This window comes from Aricia agestis, chromosome 17, assembly GCF_905147365.1.
Source record: "Aricia agestis chromosome 17, ilAriAges1.1, whole genome shotgun sequence".
In the NCBI taxonomy this organism is placed as follows: Eukaryota; Metazoa; Arthropoda; class Insecta; order Lepidoptera; family Lycaenidae; genus Aricia; species Aricia agestis.
Window position 1 is genome coordinate 13,529,883 of NC_056422.1, and position 16,817 is coordinate 13,546,699.

General features: G+C 36.5%; 2 protein-coding genes and 1 long non-coding RNA gene across 3 annotated transcripts in view; 2 read left to right on the forward strand and 1 right to left on the reverse strand.

Annotated features, from left to right (window-relative positions):
* LOC121735435 (potassium voltage-gated channel protein Shaw-like) overlaps nt 1-16,817 on the forward strand; it is a 231,603-nt gene that overhangs the window by 160,773 nt on the left and 54,013 nt on the right. The gene's annotated exons all lie outside the window — the stretch shown is intronic.
* On the forward strand, nt 4,772-6,087 carry LOC121735439. Its single transcript, XR_006036853.1, has 3 exons — nt 4,772-4,920; nt 5,326-5,612; nt 5,894-6,087. It is a non-coding gene; the product is annotated as an uncharacterized LOC121735439 (long non-coding RNA).
* On the reverse strand, nt 7,256-7,831 carry LOC121735438. The gene has a single exon (XM_042126275.1). It carries the CDS (start codon nt 7,787-7,789, stop codon nt 7,256-7,258), a length of 534 nt encoding a protein of 177 aa, XP_041982209.1. The 5' UTR covers nt 7,790-7,831.

A 16,817-nucleotide genomic window follows, 5' to 3' on the forward strand; every position in this document is an offset into this window, starting at 1 on the left:
GGTCTTGGATGACTATTAAATATATGTATGATTATATAATGAAAATATATAATGAAAATCTTAAATATATGTATAATATAAATACAAAAGTATTAAATATATTTCCGTTGTCTGGTACCCGTAACACAAGTCATTCAGGTACTTAGCACGGGGCCAGACTGACGTCGTGTGAAGCGTCCATAGATATTATTATTAGGGCGGATTCGACCAAACTGGAGTAAAATTTTACTCGAGTATAACTGTCTCCTAATCTAAGAGTAAGCTGGTTTTGCGTTTTTCCAACTTCTAATCCAAGAATGAGGTAATTACACGGGAGTAAATATTTACACGGGCTATTTTGGTGGAGTAAATATTAAACTGAGAATAGTTGCACAACAGGGTTCAACTGTCACGGTCGGTGTCATTGTGAACTATAATTGACATTTTATTTCATACTCTTTGGTAAAATGCAAACGATAATACCCTAGAGTAAATCAAAGGAGTAAATTATTCTCATGATAGTTATACTCGTGTTACTTCAAGTTTGGTCGAATCGGGCCTTAATATCTTCCCACACTTTTTAAGATGCGGTATTGTATGCCAGCTTTGCTATTTTCGTTTTCAGCACTATAATGATTACAAGAGTACCTTCTTTAAAAAGTAATCAATCAATTTAGAAGCGATGGGGCTATTCCATAATTGCTGTCCGATGGTCGTGCCTAGCGTGTCAATATTGACTTTCCTCTCGACTGCTATAAAAATGATTCAAATTCAAAAATGTTTATTTTATACTTTAAAGTTAAAACCAAATTAAACAGAGATTGGGACCACCTGGTCCAGCCCCGCTCTTCCATAAAATATAGCATACCTAACAACATTTAACTATAATTTAATAGGCAAGTACATAATCTAAGAAAAAATAATTTATTAACTAAAATAAGATCTAAGAAATTACATGCCAGTATGGTATACTATATAATATATTATATTGTGTATATGTGTATGTATGTGTGTATGTGTAATGTGTATGTGTATATTCGTAAGAGTGTGTAGGAAAAAAATAATATAATATTATTATATTTTATCATTTTAAAGGGGAGAGTAGAGCAAAAATTCAAGTATTAATATATTGAAATGATGATGAACTTATTAATTATTTTTTTATGAAATAAGAGGGGAAACGAGCAAACGGGTCGGCTGATGGAAAGCAACTATCATCGCCCATGGACACTCGTAACATCAGAAGAGCTGCAGGTGCGTTGCCGGCCTTTTAAGAGGGTATACGCTCTTTTCTTGAAGATTTGCAGGTCGTATCGGTCCGGAAATACTGCTGGTGACAGTTCATTCCAGAGTTTTACAGTACGCGGCAGAAAGTTACCCGATAAACGCACTGTGGAAGACTGCCACTCATCAAGGTGATGAGGATGGTATATTTTTCGCGTGGGACGACGGCGAAAAGTTGCAGGTGGTATGATTCCAATTTCTCAGAGCACTCCCCTTGATACAACCGATAGAGGATGCAGAGTGAAGCTACATCTCGGCGTAATTCCAAGGGTTCCAAGCTGTTTGAAACACTAATATTATAAACACTAATTATTACAAAATACCCAATTAATATTCTGCCTATATATTTTTGAAGACATGAGTGGAAGTAACAGCTTTAGAGCCAGAAAAATGATTCGAAATCAAAAAAATGTGGACTTTATGTTTAGTCAGATATTATGTTAGCTAGATGATGTACGTAAGTTACAAAACAAGGTTTTTTTGAATTATTAGGGAAAAAATGAGCAATTGTGTTATAAAATGTTTGTTATCTGGTTCTTCCACTCACCTTTTTATTTTCATAAGACTTATAGTATAAGTAGATAATATCGTTTTACGATAAAAAATATCCTATGTCAATAGCAAATTTCATCTAAAACAGTTAAAAAATACACAAATAGTTTTCAAACATTTTAATTAAGTATACAGTGGCAAAACCCTTACTTAATTTTACAGTGGCTAAATTAATTAATTTTAATTAAAAGAAACGAGCAAACAATACGTTTCACAAAGTTGTAGTTTTCTTTTAAAGTGCTACGCGCCTACTACGCTTTCGTAGCGGGTCTACGGCGTAGACCCGCTACGAGAGCGTAGCACAGTTAACGACTGCAATCACAGAGATTAAATTATTACTTAACTTTAATTTGATGAACATTTTGACCCAACTTTACAAGTTTTCTGTCATTGTCTTCATTAAATCAAAGTTAAATAAAATGTAATCATAGAGACAGTGCGTATGTTCGTGTTTTTAAGACTTGCTTTTTTATAGAATTCAAAACAATAATATGCGTTTTTGCAATTAAAACGTGGGAGAGCCATGCTTCGGCACTGCCGGATGGGCCGGCTCGACCGGAGAAATACCACGTTCTCACAGAAAACCGGCGTGAAACAGCGCTTGCGCTGTGTTTCGCCGAGTGATTGAGTTTACCGGAGGCACAATCCCCTACGCTATTCCCTTCCCTACCCTCCCCTATTACCCTATTCCCTCTTAAAAGGCCGGCAACGCACCTGCAGCTCTTCTGATGCTGCGAGTGTCCATGGGCGACGGAAGTTGCTTTCCATCAGGTGACCCGTTTGCTCATTTTCCCCCTTATTTCATTGAATAAAAATGCTTTATGGACATAATGTCTTACCTACTTACGAGATAACGCCCGCATCTTCATTGCACCAAAATTAGATTATCGCGTGAGAACCGAACTTTTTTGGGACAAAAGGTATCCTTTATCCTTTCCGGTCCTAAACAATATCCATAGTAAAGTTTCAACAAAATTGGTTTCGCTGTTTTGGCGTGAATATCCGTATACGAAATTTTGCCATTTCGCTGATTAACAGACGTGATTTAACAGTTAAAATACAGTATTTCTATAAGTTTTAATGCACAACATGTAAGATCATTTCAAATGACGACCTCTGTGGCTTAGTGGTGAGCGCGTTGGTAGCTCAAGCCGGGGGTCGCGGGTTCGAATCCCGCCGACGGAACAAAAAGTTTCTCAAAGTTCCTGGGTCATGGATGTGTATTAAATATGTGTATCATATAATAAAAAATCTTAAATATATGTATAGTATAAAAAGTATTAAATATATATCCGTTGTCTGGTACCTGTAACACAAGTCCTTCAGGTACTTACCACGGGGCCAGACTGACGTGGTGTGAAGCGTCGATAGATAAAAAAAAAAAAAATTGTAATCTAATGTTGGAGCTAGATTTTTGTTTTTTTTTAAGTATTTTTAAATAATCCAACTCAAACCCGCAACAGTTTTGTGATTTCTGCTGTAAAATGTTTAGAATATCACCTGTTTATGGATTGTATTGACGTCTTAACGGTATGAAAAAAATACAATGTACTGTTGAGAAAGTCGTCTATACAATGTTGGAATTACTTTTTACCACTTTAATATGAAATAGTTGAGTAAAAAAATATGTAACTCGGCAAAATTCTAGAGAAAATGGGCAAAGAATTGTTATTAATTTCGGCAACTTGGAGCTGTAATTCATATAAAAAAAACGACAGAAATAATCTATAGATAAAATTCTATCCAATTCGAGAAAAAAGGAAGAAAAAGAAAAGCAAATTGTGCCAAAAATACGATTCAAAACAACCTAAATCTCACATTATCCTTGCGGCGATTAATATAATGTGAGATTTAGGTTGTTTTGAATCGTGTTTTTTGGCACAATTTGTTATTTTTTTTCTATTTCCTCGAATTGGAAATAATATTTTATCTATATAGATTATTTCTGTCGTTTTCTTCTAAATTTCGGCAAAATTTCGTATACGGACTCTTAACAGGCAGATAGAAACACATTCGCATGGATATAGAAAGATTGTTTATTGTTGTAAGGACACCAAACAGTACATACATTAAAAACTTATAGAAATGATCATAAATAGTCAAGAAGAGCTGATGCATGTACCTTAGTAGGTGACACAGCGTTTACAATAGCAAGTTCAGGCAGAATATTATAACATCACAATAATTAATTTAACTAAAACTAACAGTAAAATTAATTTATACTTAATTACAAGAAACAAAAATTATAATAGCAATTCAATAGTAAAAAACACAAAATAAAATAAACAGCAGTCACATAGGATATAATCAAACATATAAATAGTTAAAAGTATACTAATTAATGATTAAAATTAATAAAATCTAAAATGACAATATATAAAATTCATAAATTATTACATTGATATTTAAATTAATAAAACATGTGAAAAATTAAAAAATATTGTGACAATGTATAAATATATATTACTTTAAAATATAGAATTAATAAAATAAAAATAATATTGCATTTCATTTAACATAAAAGTGACTAAAAATTTTCTTTTTAAATTGGTTGAATGAGTCGTGAAAAATGTCTATGTCAGCTAAATCATTATTAACAATATTATATTCGTTACTCATTCTAAGGATTGGTGCGTTAAGACCTAGATTAGTTTTGCAAGGAGGACCGCGTAGGATCTTACTTATCGGTCGTCGAGGCAGGTGGTACGGCACAAACACTGAAAAATATTCTAAAAGTTCGCAGCAACCTATATGGCCATTTACTATTTTGTGAAGTAATAGAATACCATGCACTATTCTTCTAGTCCTAAGGCAAGCCATATCAAAGAAGGCAAGGCGATAAGAATAAGGGGCCCTATGTGAAATGCCGCTGCAAGTAAAGGCCAGGTGTCTAGTAAAAGACCTTTGTATCCCCTCAATTCTTTGCGAAAGAATGGTGGTTTTAGGGTTCCAAACAGTACTAACATATTCAAGATGGCTTCTTACTAATGTGTTGTATAGACAAATTTTTGTGCTTATAGAAAACCCCTTGCTGTTGCGCTTTACAAATCCTAGAGCTTGCGACGCCTTTTTGACGACATTGTCGACGTGAGTGTTAAAACTGAGGTTAGTGTCCAGTGTGACACCAAGATCACGTATTTCTTTTACTTCTTTGAGTGCAAAACCATCTAGTACATAATTTGAGCAATGAGGCAATTTCCTTTTTGTAAATTTAATATAAAAGCACTTTTTTGGGTTCATAAACATTTTGTTCAGAGAACACCATTTGCTTAAGCTATCTAAATCGGCTTGTAAAAGTGCTGATTCTCTTAGTGAGTTAACGGTCAAATATAATTTTAAATCATCTGCAAACATAGATAAAAGGCAGTATCTTATTACAAGAGCAATATCATTGATAAATATAGAGAAGAGCACAGGTCCTAGGTGCGATCCCTGGGGCACGCCTGATGGAGCATCGTAAAGCAATGACTCAAATCCATTGACACTTACAAATTGTATTCTTCCTTCAAGATATGAAGCAAACCAGGTGAGAAGTGTACCAAATATACCACACGCCTCTAATTTAGACAACAGCAAGACGTGATCTACCTTATCAAACGCTGAGGAAAAGTCGGTATAAATAGCATCGACCTGTGAGCCTGAATCAACTACACTAGCGATGTGTGAAGTATAAGCGAGGAGATTGGTCTCAGTTGATCGGTTTTTCCTAAAACCATGTTGGAAGTCATTAAGAATGGGTTCGATGTGAAGTGAAAACGTTTGATAAATTATGCATTCAAAGAGCTTGGAGAAACACGGTAAGATACAGATAGGTCGATAGTTGCAAATATTGCTTTCATCACCCTTCTTGTGAACTGGGATTACACGAGCCTTTTTCCAAAGTGATGGAAACTTCCCAGTGCACAATGAGCGATTGAAAACAGTTGTAAGTGGGGAACTCAAGTTTTTACCGCACTTTTTGATAAATATCGGTGGTATACCGTCAGGCCCAGAACCTTTGTGTATATCAAGCTTCTTAATTTGTGCAAGCACCTGAGCTTCGGATATGATAATTTTACCTAACGTCTGACCATTACAGGGAATCGGTCGCTGCGCGAGATTAGTACTAGGGACGTACACAGAGGAAAAATGAGATGCGAATAAATTAGCGATTTCGGGACCAGAGTTAGCGCATTTTTGACCGAGAAACATTTGAGCAGGTATATTCGATTTACCCTTCCTTTTGGCCTTAACATAGCTCCAGAAGGCCTTTGGATTGTTTTGTATGTTAAGATCTAATTTGTACTTGTAATCCATGTAACATTTGTTTAAAAGTTTATGATAACGGTTTCTTATAATGTCAAATTCAATCTTATCTCTGGGATTGTTGTATCTTAAGTAGCGGCGCCTAATTTTATTTTTCTCATTTCTGAGTTTTATGAGGGGCTGGGTGAACCACGGCGGATTGTGTGACTGCGCCCTTTTACGCTTAGGAACGTGTGTTTCAAAAACCTGGTATAATGTTTTATTAATAAACTCGACCATATCGTCAACATCATCACAACATGTTAAATTATCGGCCCATTTGATCGTACTAAGGTGTCCATTAATGGCTGTGTAATCAGCCCTATAGAAGTTATAATCTCTGCGACATTTTGATTGCAATAACTCTGTACCAAAAAGCTGAAGACTCAAAAGTAAACAAGGGTGTTTAGGGTCTAACTTACTAAGAGGGAAGGGGGGTTGTTTAACAGAAGAATCTTTCAGGTTTGTTAATATTAAGTCAAGAAGCTTATTGTCACAATTACGAATGCAATTAAATTGAGATAAGTCATTAGTGCACATAAAATTGATTAGGGTACTCCCAAGAGTATTGTTGCAATTATTCGGCGTCAAATAGTTGGTACCGTCCACCTCTGACCAGCCAAGAAGACCAATATTAAAATCGCCCAGCATAACAATGTCGTCTACAAGATCTATTACATTACAAGCGTTATTAAAAAAATTAACAAGTTTATCGGATTTGACTGGAGGCGGGAGATATACGACGCACAAGGCAAGTTTCCTACGAGTATTATTTATTGTAATATTCAAAAGGAGCCACAGGTCCTCGCAATCTGTCTCCCAATCTTTCATACGCATAGATTGTATATGGCGTGACACAGCTATCAAGACACCTCCGCCATCTGATTTAGTGCTAGAGGTAGAGCTGCGATCACGACGATACACAATGTAGTCTTCATTAAATAGCTCACCTGTGCTCACTCCCGCATTCAGCCAAGTTTCGGTCAACGCAATAATTTGATAATTTGACTGTAAAATATTTAAATAAACATCGTTGGTCTTGGTCCGAAGACCTCTTACATTTTGGTAATAAATATCCATTAATTGATTAAAATAAACATGCCTTAAAAATAACATTAGCAATAACTAATTTAAGCAATATTTAAAACTACATAAGTCACGACATTTTTTTTAAACTCTCAACGTTACGTATTAGAATGGCTTGACTTTGTTCATCCCTGCGTGCATAGATGCGGCCACCCCGCACCCAAACGAACTTGTAGCCAGCTTCTTTCGCCTTCTTGCGCGCTGCGGCGTGGAGTGATTTGTTGGATGGTGACAAGTGTTCCGCAACAAATATAGGTGTACTGGCACCATCGAGCCCCAAGTGAGATGTACTTAACTTATTCTTGGCATTTTTTTTATTGTATGTAATGACCGCAGCTAGAAGGGCATCTCTATGGCGTGTAGTTCTGAGTTTGACTATCACTGTGCGAGGGCGTGTGTTGTCGCGGTTAATCTTAGCGACACGAGTAATATTTGACACGTCATCCTCAGGGATGTCATGGTTAATTGTTTTTGTAATCTGTGTAAATACCTTGAGGAGGTTTTCAGATTTTCGCTCCGGAATCCCGTTAATTTCGACGTTATTTTCACGTGTGCTTTGTTCCATACTACACAACCTATCGGACAGGTCACTTACAGTAGACATCAAGGCCGCATTTTCCGATTGTAGATTTTTTATTATGGTTGATTTCTGTTCCAAATCCTTTTTAAGATTTTCAAAGGATTCATTGAAAAAGGAGAATGACTCATGGAAGGTTGATAGCTGCTGGTTAATATTAATCAATTCTTTTGTGATAAGTTCACGCATAGCTGATTTGAACGAATTATCAAGTTCCTGTTTTATTATATCTCGTAGGCGCTCTTCGGTAACATACGGCGAGGTAGGCTTAGGAGTCGGGTTTTTTGCACGCATAGTAATGTTATTAGAATGCTCATCATAGTCAGTGGTATGTGTACTCGAGGGGCTGGCCGTCGAATTAGATTGGCGTATCGGTGTGTTCGAGTTATCGCCACCCTGTCGGTTCTTTATGACACATTTTGGGCATTTCCAACTGCGTCTGTTTTCGCTCGTCATTGAGCGGAATGCGTTGGAAGATATGCCAGCGCATTCAAGATCGTATGTTAAGTTGCATTTGGGACATTGCAGATAATCACGGTTTTTTATCGCAGCTAAACAGCCCGAACAATTCTTTGAAGCCATAATTAGCGTGAATATTTATTTTAAGGAACAGAAAATCGAAAAAAGACCAGTTGGCAAGCTAGGCTCGAACCCAGTACTATTCGTTCACTGTCCTTAGAGTCTTCCGCTTCGGTCACCCGTGTTATGACGTTGCTTCGGAAAACGTTGTACTAGTATGTAGATAGTTTGAACGTTGTTGGATGTCAGGATATTGAATTTGAATGCGTATTGTTTTCACATACCACCCACATTTTTTAATTATAATAAATATTATCGAGTTATTAATTGAAACTTTTGTCCATGTAATAATTATTATGGAGTCGAATATTAACAGCGGTTTGATAGAGCTTGATGCACTAAGAGTTATATATTGTATGTTCCGAGCTTAACTCACGGAATCTATTATTTTCTGGGCCACTATCTTGTTCACAATCACTGAGAGTCACAGTCACTTTCTGTATTACAGTTTAAAGCACCTTATCACTCGTAGATACTTTGGATAACATTGTCACGCAAACTTTGAGTATTAAAGTATAAATTGAAACTTAGGTTCAAACTTAAATCGATGTTTAACTATTTTTAATTCAATAATAAACGCGGAGCTGATCTTGCCTTGGCGACTAGCGACCTCTATGATAAGATAACAAGATGTTTCCAAATGTACTTCAAAGTCTCGCAAGCTCTTAGACTATCACTCAGCCATAACGCAGTGGTGTGATCCTACACTATAATACGAGTAGGTACTCCCTAACGACTTTAGCTTTCTCTTTCATAGAGGGATATACGCGAATACATTTTGTACTTTTACTATGAAAGTTGAAACTATGTTAGTTTTGTATCCATACTTAATATTATAAATGCGAAAGTGTGTCTGTCTGTTACCTCTTCAGGCCTAAACTGCTGAACTGATTTTGCTGAGGTACAGAGATATTTTGAGTCCCGGGAAATGATATAGTGTTTAGTAGCGGTCGTAAAAAGCGCCTATCTTTTAATCTTACCATCAAAATACCGAAGTATTATATTATATTACCACGTTTTTGTTGAGATAAGTGACCGCCAGGGGACACTAAGCTCACGTCACACATACTATCAACTTGGTTATGGATCGTAAGCGTGTCCCTTCAAGTATTCTCGGTATAAAACTCCCTTCTGCAATGCAATAACGTAATACGTTACGGCGTCTCTGCGCTTACGGCTCGGCATCCCTGCGTTTACGAATCGGTGTCTCCGCGCTTACGGCTCGGCGTCTCTGCACTTACGGCTCGGCATTCCCTCGCTTACGCCTCGACGTCTCTGTGCTTACGGCTCGGCATTCTCGCGCTTACGCCTTGGTATCTCTGCGCTCACGCCTCGTTTACGGCTCGGTCAACGCGTTTTCTTTATCGTTTCCAGCACCGTATTTATAAATAGGCTACTATAAGCCATGGCCTAGAGGCGGAAGCGTTCTAGGGCAGCGGCCATAGAGGCCCTACAGATAACGTACATTAAGAGGCGGAAAACAGGCTTACTTTCATAAAATACAATTTTGACACTGTCTTTAACGTTTTATTGAAAGTCTATAAAAATAAATCAAATTGGAGTGTCTGTTTGTAATATTGAAAGAACCGTTTTTTACTACATGCATATGAATCTATATACGCTACATACACCAAAACAACATTTTTTACAATTTTTGTCTGTATGTCTGTCTGTCTGTTTGTTCCGGCTAATCTCTGAAACGGCTGGAGCTATTTTGCCGGGACTTTTTTTGGTAGATAGCTGATGTAGTAAGGTGTAACTTAGGCTACTTTTTAACCGACTTCCAAAAAGGAGGAGGTTATATTTTACTTTTTTCATTTTTGTTAGCGGACTATCCATCTTTGTTATTATACTATGTTGACGCGGACGAAGTCGCGGGCAACAGCTGCTAGTGAATATATAAAACCCATTTCAACTATAATTTCATAAGTCAATAAAATCAAAATCAATACACTGCAGGGTTCATAAATAAATAGAATATAAATAACATAAACAATAATAAACGGCTCTCGGTCGGGAAATTATTGGATGTGCCGCTTAAATATTGTCATCAGGTTTCCAAGATATTAATGGTTCATTTGGGAAATATGGCGAAAGCTGATTAGGTTTGCTATTAATTACCTACATATTTATTATATTCATGCCTATTCTTTACTAACCCACATGTATACTAATATTATAAATACGACATTGTGTCTTTCTGTTACCTCCACGCCCAAACCGCTGAACCGATTTCGCTGAAATATGGTATGGAGATATTTTAAATCCCGGGAAAGGACATAGGATACTTTTTATCCCGGGAAATGTACGGTTCCCGCGTGACAAACGATTTTTGGTGCAACGGAGTTGCGGGGTTCATCTAGTCTATAATATAAAAATGAGTCGCTGAATGTGTTGCTAAGCGCAAAACTCGAGAACGGCTGAACGGATTGGGCTAATTTTAGTCTTAAAATATTCGTAGAAGTCCAGGGAAGGTTTTTAAGTGACACGAAGTTCACCGGGACAGCTAGTTAATTATAATAATAGTTTGTATATCAATTGTTTATTCTTAGTAAAAGCGTCATTTTGAGTAATGGATCACAATAATTTTCGCTATTTGGGCCACTAACACACCTTTTTTTTATGAGATAAGGGGGCAAACGAGTCACCTGATGGAAAGCAACTTCCGTCACCCATGGACACTCGCAGCATCAGAAGAGCTACAGGTGCGTTGCCGGCCTTTTAAGAGGGAATAGGGTAATAGGGGAGGGTAGGAATGGGAAAGGAATAGGGGAGGGTAGGGAAGGGAATAGGGTAGGGGATTGGGCCTCCGGTAAACTCACTAACTCGGCGATACACAGCGCAAACACGTTTCACGCCGGTTTTCTGTGAGAACGTGGTATTTCTGCGGTCGAGCCGGCCCATTCATGCCGAAGCATGGCTCTCCCACGTATAAATAAATCAACCTAACCTAACCTAAATAAATTAACATAAAAATACAATCTGTTTATTAATAAATAGTAAACAGGTTGTATTTTTAACTTTACGTGTGGTATCCAAATAGCAAAAAATAATTTTACAAACCTTTAAAAGTAAACGTATTCTTAACCGAGTAACCAACATTTTTCCATAAAAATTTCTGCACACATCATTAATTTCATATCTCAGGAGTTAAAAATTTAAATACATTTAACCCGAAGCAACGTCAGTTTTTAATTAAAATATACTGAGTTATGGCTCATGATCACATTCAGGGTTAGTAATTAAATTCTAGACACAAATTCTAGACATTACCCGTCACCTAGACTCAAGGCTTTAATTTAGGACATAAAATAGAACCCTAAACCCATGTTTTAAGGTTTAAATTCGAATGATTTATCGAATGAATTCGTTAAATCTTACTCTAATATTATTAGACAAATACTGTTCCTTCTGATAACCTAAAATATGATCTTAATATCATGTATTACTCTATACAAATCTTGTTCAATGTAAACAAATACCCTATTTAGTATGAAATATATATGTTATCGGCCAAACCCGAGTTCAGGACAAACCAGTTTTGCCTAGGCTCAACTAGTTCTTCCTATACGCGATAAGATTAACTAGTATAGCCTAGTCCAAACTAATTTGTCCTAAGCCCGATAGGATAGACCAGTTTAGACTAGGCCAAATTAGTTGAGCCTAATATCAATAAGCACACTCTGGGATAAACTGGTATGGCCTAGTCTAAACATTATAGTTATACTCGTGTTTCGTCCTCGAGATTAGTATAATTAGAATATGAACACACAGTAGTAGTAGCTAGTGTCTCCGCTTCAATCACTATGTTTAGAGGTTATAACTCTAAAAAAAAAAATATTTAAAAAAAAACTTACAGTTGGTCTCTGGTATATACTCTATGGTTTGCTCACTTTTCCTGTTCCGGTGGACTCCATTTTCCTCCTTCGGCCAACGGCGTTGATTCGACTTCATAAAGTATTTAGTGCTCGTCCGCTACACTAAATTCCGCGTTCGTGCTAAAATCTGTTAAAAAAATGCCAAAAAGGCGTAACCAAGATAAATTGGATCTAGTTTTTAAAAAATTACGTGAGTTGGAAAAACATTTTAAGCGCGATCGCCATGTTGAACAGGAAGATTCTTCTAGTCAGTGTTCTAGCTCTAGTTCCAGCTCTTCATCTAAATCAGATTCTCCGATGGAAGAAACACCAGGACCATCATATGGTATGCAGATAACTCATAATATTAATAACGTCCCTCGGGACTTCAAATTTTTTCCAGCACCCACGTGTTGCCTCGACACGTGGAAAGTTTTTCAGCATGCATAAATATAACAATATATTGGGCATAATTATGAAAGATCCGCCTTCTCGCGTCACAGACGCGAGACAGTGATTTATAACGGAGTCTTGCTATGCAGCGCTTTTTAAATGGCATGAAATACAATGGAGCACGTGGTCGGTCTACCCGACGGCAAAGGCATGCATACGCTATAGCCTTTAACCGGTTTCTCGCGTCACAACAGCTATCGCTTGAGCTGTAGGCGCGGTGTGTCCGTTAACGACGGTTTTCAGATAATAACATGCCTTTAACCGGTTTCTCGCGTCTCAACAATCTTTGCTTGTAAAGACGCGGTGATCTTCCGTTCACGACGGGTTTCAGAATATAATATGGCTATAACCGTTTTCTCACGTCACAACAGCTGCATTGGCTTGGATAGACGTGGTGATTTACGACGGTTTGTATCTTATTTCAGGTAATATGGCTAATGAGCCTAGCCAAAATGTGCTTCCCCAGACGTGTTACGCTGCTGTAGAGCCTCAATTAGAGGTTCAAATCAATTCTGATGTAAATTTGCTTCCAAGTACAAGCAATATTAATGAAACTGGTGAAAACCAGGGCACAAATGATGATTTTTCAGAAATCTTGGGCGAAGATCCGTCTACTTCTGTTGCATATGGCCCAGATATCCACAAAGAAGTAGCTTCTAGATTCACCTACATAGCCACTAAAGGGCTAGATAAAGAAGCACGAAAAAATCTAGTAGAAAAGTTTCAAATACCCAATAATTCTAAATTCATAGCTGCACCAAAGCTTAATGCTGAACTAAAAGCTGCCATAATCGACACGGCTGTAAAACGTGACAAGTCTATTGAAATCAAACAATGCGAGATAGCAGCAGCTATCTCTTCGCTGGGGACTATTATCTCTAATGAAATCAAGTCGGGCTCGGATAAAGAGCTTATACAAAGTCTGATGGACATGGGTCGACTACTATGTGATATTCAATATAACCAGTCCTTATGCAGAAGAAGCCTTATTTTAGGTCATGTAAGGAAGGAATTAAGAGACCATCTTTCTTCAACTAATATAGAGGAAAACCTCTTTGGACAAAATTTTATTGAAACTATAAAAACTGCAAAAGCAGTTTCTAAATCAAGCTCTGATCTTAAACCAGAAGCACGTAGGCAATTTTTTTCAGCAAGCTCCTCAAGAGGTAATTTAAACTCCAAGGCGAGGCCCACTACTCGCAGGCAGCAGACGGGCCAAATGCCACGCCAACAACAGCCTGCTGCGGCACGGACCAGACCTGTGACACAGAGAAGGAACGGTCAACCTTACTCGAGGTCATCCAAACAAAACCGCCGTCAGTAGACGAGGTGTGTTATGCAGGTAGACTTTCTTACTTTTATAAACAGTGGAGTTTAATCACTTCTAGCAGTACTATTTTATCTTGGATAAAAGGCTACAAAATTAAATTAAATAAGTCTATACAACAAAATTTTCCTCAAAGTTCCTCCAATTTATCTATGTTAGATGTAAAGGAATTAGAAGAACATGTTAACAGTCTAATATCAATTGGTGCTGTATCACCATGTACTCCTTGTGTCGATCAATTTGTATCCCGGGTTTTTCTAGTTCCTAAACCAAATGGTAAAAAAAGATTTATTTTGAACCTAAAAGAATTTAATAAATATGTTAATAAGCAACATTTTAAATTGGAGGATATTCGAACGGTGTTAAATCTCATTACCAAAGATTCTTATCTGGCAACACTCGACTTGAAGGATGCTTATTTTTTAATTAATGTTCATCCTTCTTCTAGGAAATATCTTCGTTTCTATATTGGTCACCAACTGTATGAGTTCAATGTTTTACCATTTGGATTATGTACAGCCCCTTATATTTTCACAAAAATAATGAAGCCAATTGTGAATATCTTAAGATCTAATGGGTTACTGTCTTCAATTTATCTCGATGACTTATTACTGATTGGGGCTAGTTATGATGAATGTGCAAGAAACATAGATATTACGAAAAGGTTACTAGTGAACCTAGGGTTTATTATAAACCAAGAAAAAAGTGTTATGTATCCATCAAAGACAGTAAGATATTTAGGCTATGTTATTGACACACACAATTGGACTTTAAGTTTACCGTGTGAAAAAAGAATTAAAATTAAAAATGAACTTTTATACATTATGCAATTAAAAAGATGTAGAATAAGAAAATTTGCAAGGTTAATTGGGTTATTAGTTTCAGCATGTCCAGCCATAGAATATGGTTGGTTATATTTAAAACAGTTAGAGAGGTGTAAATATCTTAATTTAATGGAAAATAATGATTATAATGAGTACATGACATTACCTAGTTCACTTTTGCCGGATTTGAATTGGTGGCTTAGCTCCATAATGTATTCAAATAACAGTATCAAAGATGACAATAACTATTGTCTAGAAATATTCTCTGACGCCTCAACTACGGGGTGGGGTGCCAGCTGTGGAGACCAAAGGGCTAGCGGCAGATGGTCACAAGAGGAAATTCACTTTCATATAAATCAATTGGAACTTCTTGCAGCATATTTTGCCCTAAAGATATTCTCAAAAAATTACAGTAACTGTAATATTTTAATGAGGGTTGATAATACAACAGCTATTAGCTACATCAATCGTATGGGAGGTATACAATATCCTCATCTTTCAAAGGTAGCAAGGGACATTTGGCAGTGGTGTGAAGTACGTAAATTATTTGTTTTTGCTTCATATATTAAGTCCTCTGATAATATTATTGCAGATCAAGAGTCAAGAAGGACCCATCCAGATGTAGAATGGGAGTTGTCTTTACAAGGCTATGAAATATTACTAAAAAATCTTTCAGTAATACCAGTCATAGATTTATTTGCTACACGAGTAAACAAAAAGTGTGTAAAATTTGTTTCTTGGTTTAATGATCCAGATGCTTTTACAATAGATGCTTTTACATTAGATTGGTCCAAAATTGGTATTTTTTATGCGTTTCCTCCAGTAGCAATTATTCCTAAAGTATTAAGAAAAATTATTGTAGACAAGGCTGAGGGTATTGTGGTTGTTCCACTGTGGCCTACACAACCCTGGTACCCTATGTTCTTACGCTTGCTAGCTTCTAAATTAGTATATATTGATTGTAATAACTTCTATATTCCTGATTCCAGCCATCGGAACATCCACAGAAACATTACCCTGGTTGCAGGGATTTTGTCAGGACAGCGTTGTTACAACGAGAAATCCCAAGTGCTTCAGCTGATATAATTTTAGCTTCTATATCAGAAAGTACCTTAAAACAATATGATGTATGCTACAAAAAATGGTATGATTTTTGTGTTACTAATATGATAAATATGTTTGAACCTTCAGTTCCTATGATTATAAAATTTCTTACCAAGATTTTTGTAGATGGTGCCCAATATGGGACTATCAATTCATATAGATCTGCTCTTTCTTTTATCATTAAAAAATTACCTGATGATGATAGGATTTCCAGGTTTTGTAAGGGTGTGTTTAAATTAAGACCGTCATTACCACGTTATACCTTTACTTGGGATGCAGGTGTCACAATTAACTATTTAGCAACATTATTTCCAAATGAAAATTTGACACTTGAACAGTTAACTAAGAAGTGTGTTACTCTGTTGGCCCTAGTCACTGCACACAGAGTGCAAACATTGTCGAAAATTAAATTAAATGAAATAGTCTATTGTAATGATAAAATAATGATTAAAATCTGTGATTTAATCAAAACTTCAAGACCAGGTATGAAACAACCATTATTATACCTACCTTATTATTGTGAACGTCCTGAGATTTGTCCTGCTAGTACATTAAGAGCTTACATAGACAGGTCTAAAGATATTATAAGACCAGAAAATTATCTTTTTGTCAGCTTTAGAAAACCATATAAAAATGTATCTCCTCAGACGCTCTCTCGTTGGATTAAAATTACATTACAGGATAGTGGGATTGACGTTTCCATATTTAAGTCTCACAGTACAAGACATGCAGCAACTTCTATGGCCAAGAAAATGGGCATTAATATAGATAATATCAGACAAGCTGCTGGATGGAGCGGCAATTCCTCTACCTTTGCTAGGTTCTATGATAGACCTATTATTGACAAAGACAACCTGGCTTTGGCAAATACGCTGTGTTCCTTATAAGGTTATATAAATAATAGAACTAAA

Excerpts from the sequence above, each read along its gene's own strand:
- LOC121735438 (XM_042126275.1), bottom strand. The coding sequence starts at position 7,789 with ATGTCTACTGTAAGTGACCTGTCCGATAGGTTGTGTAGTATGGAACAA.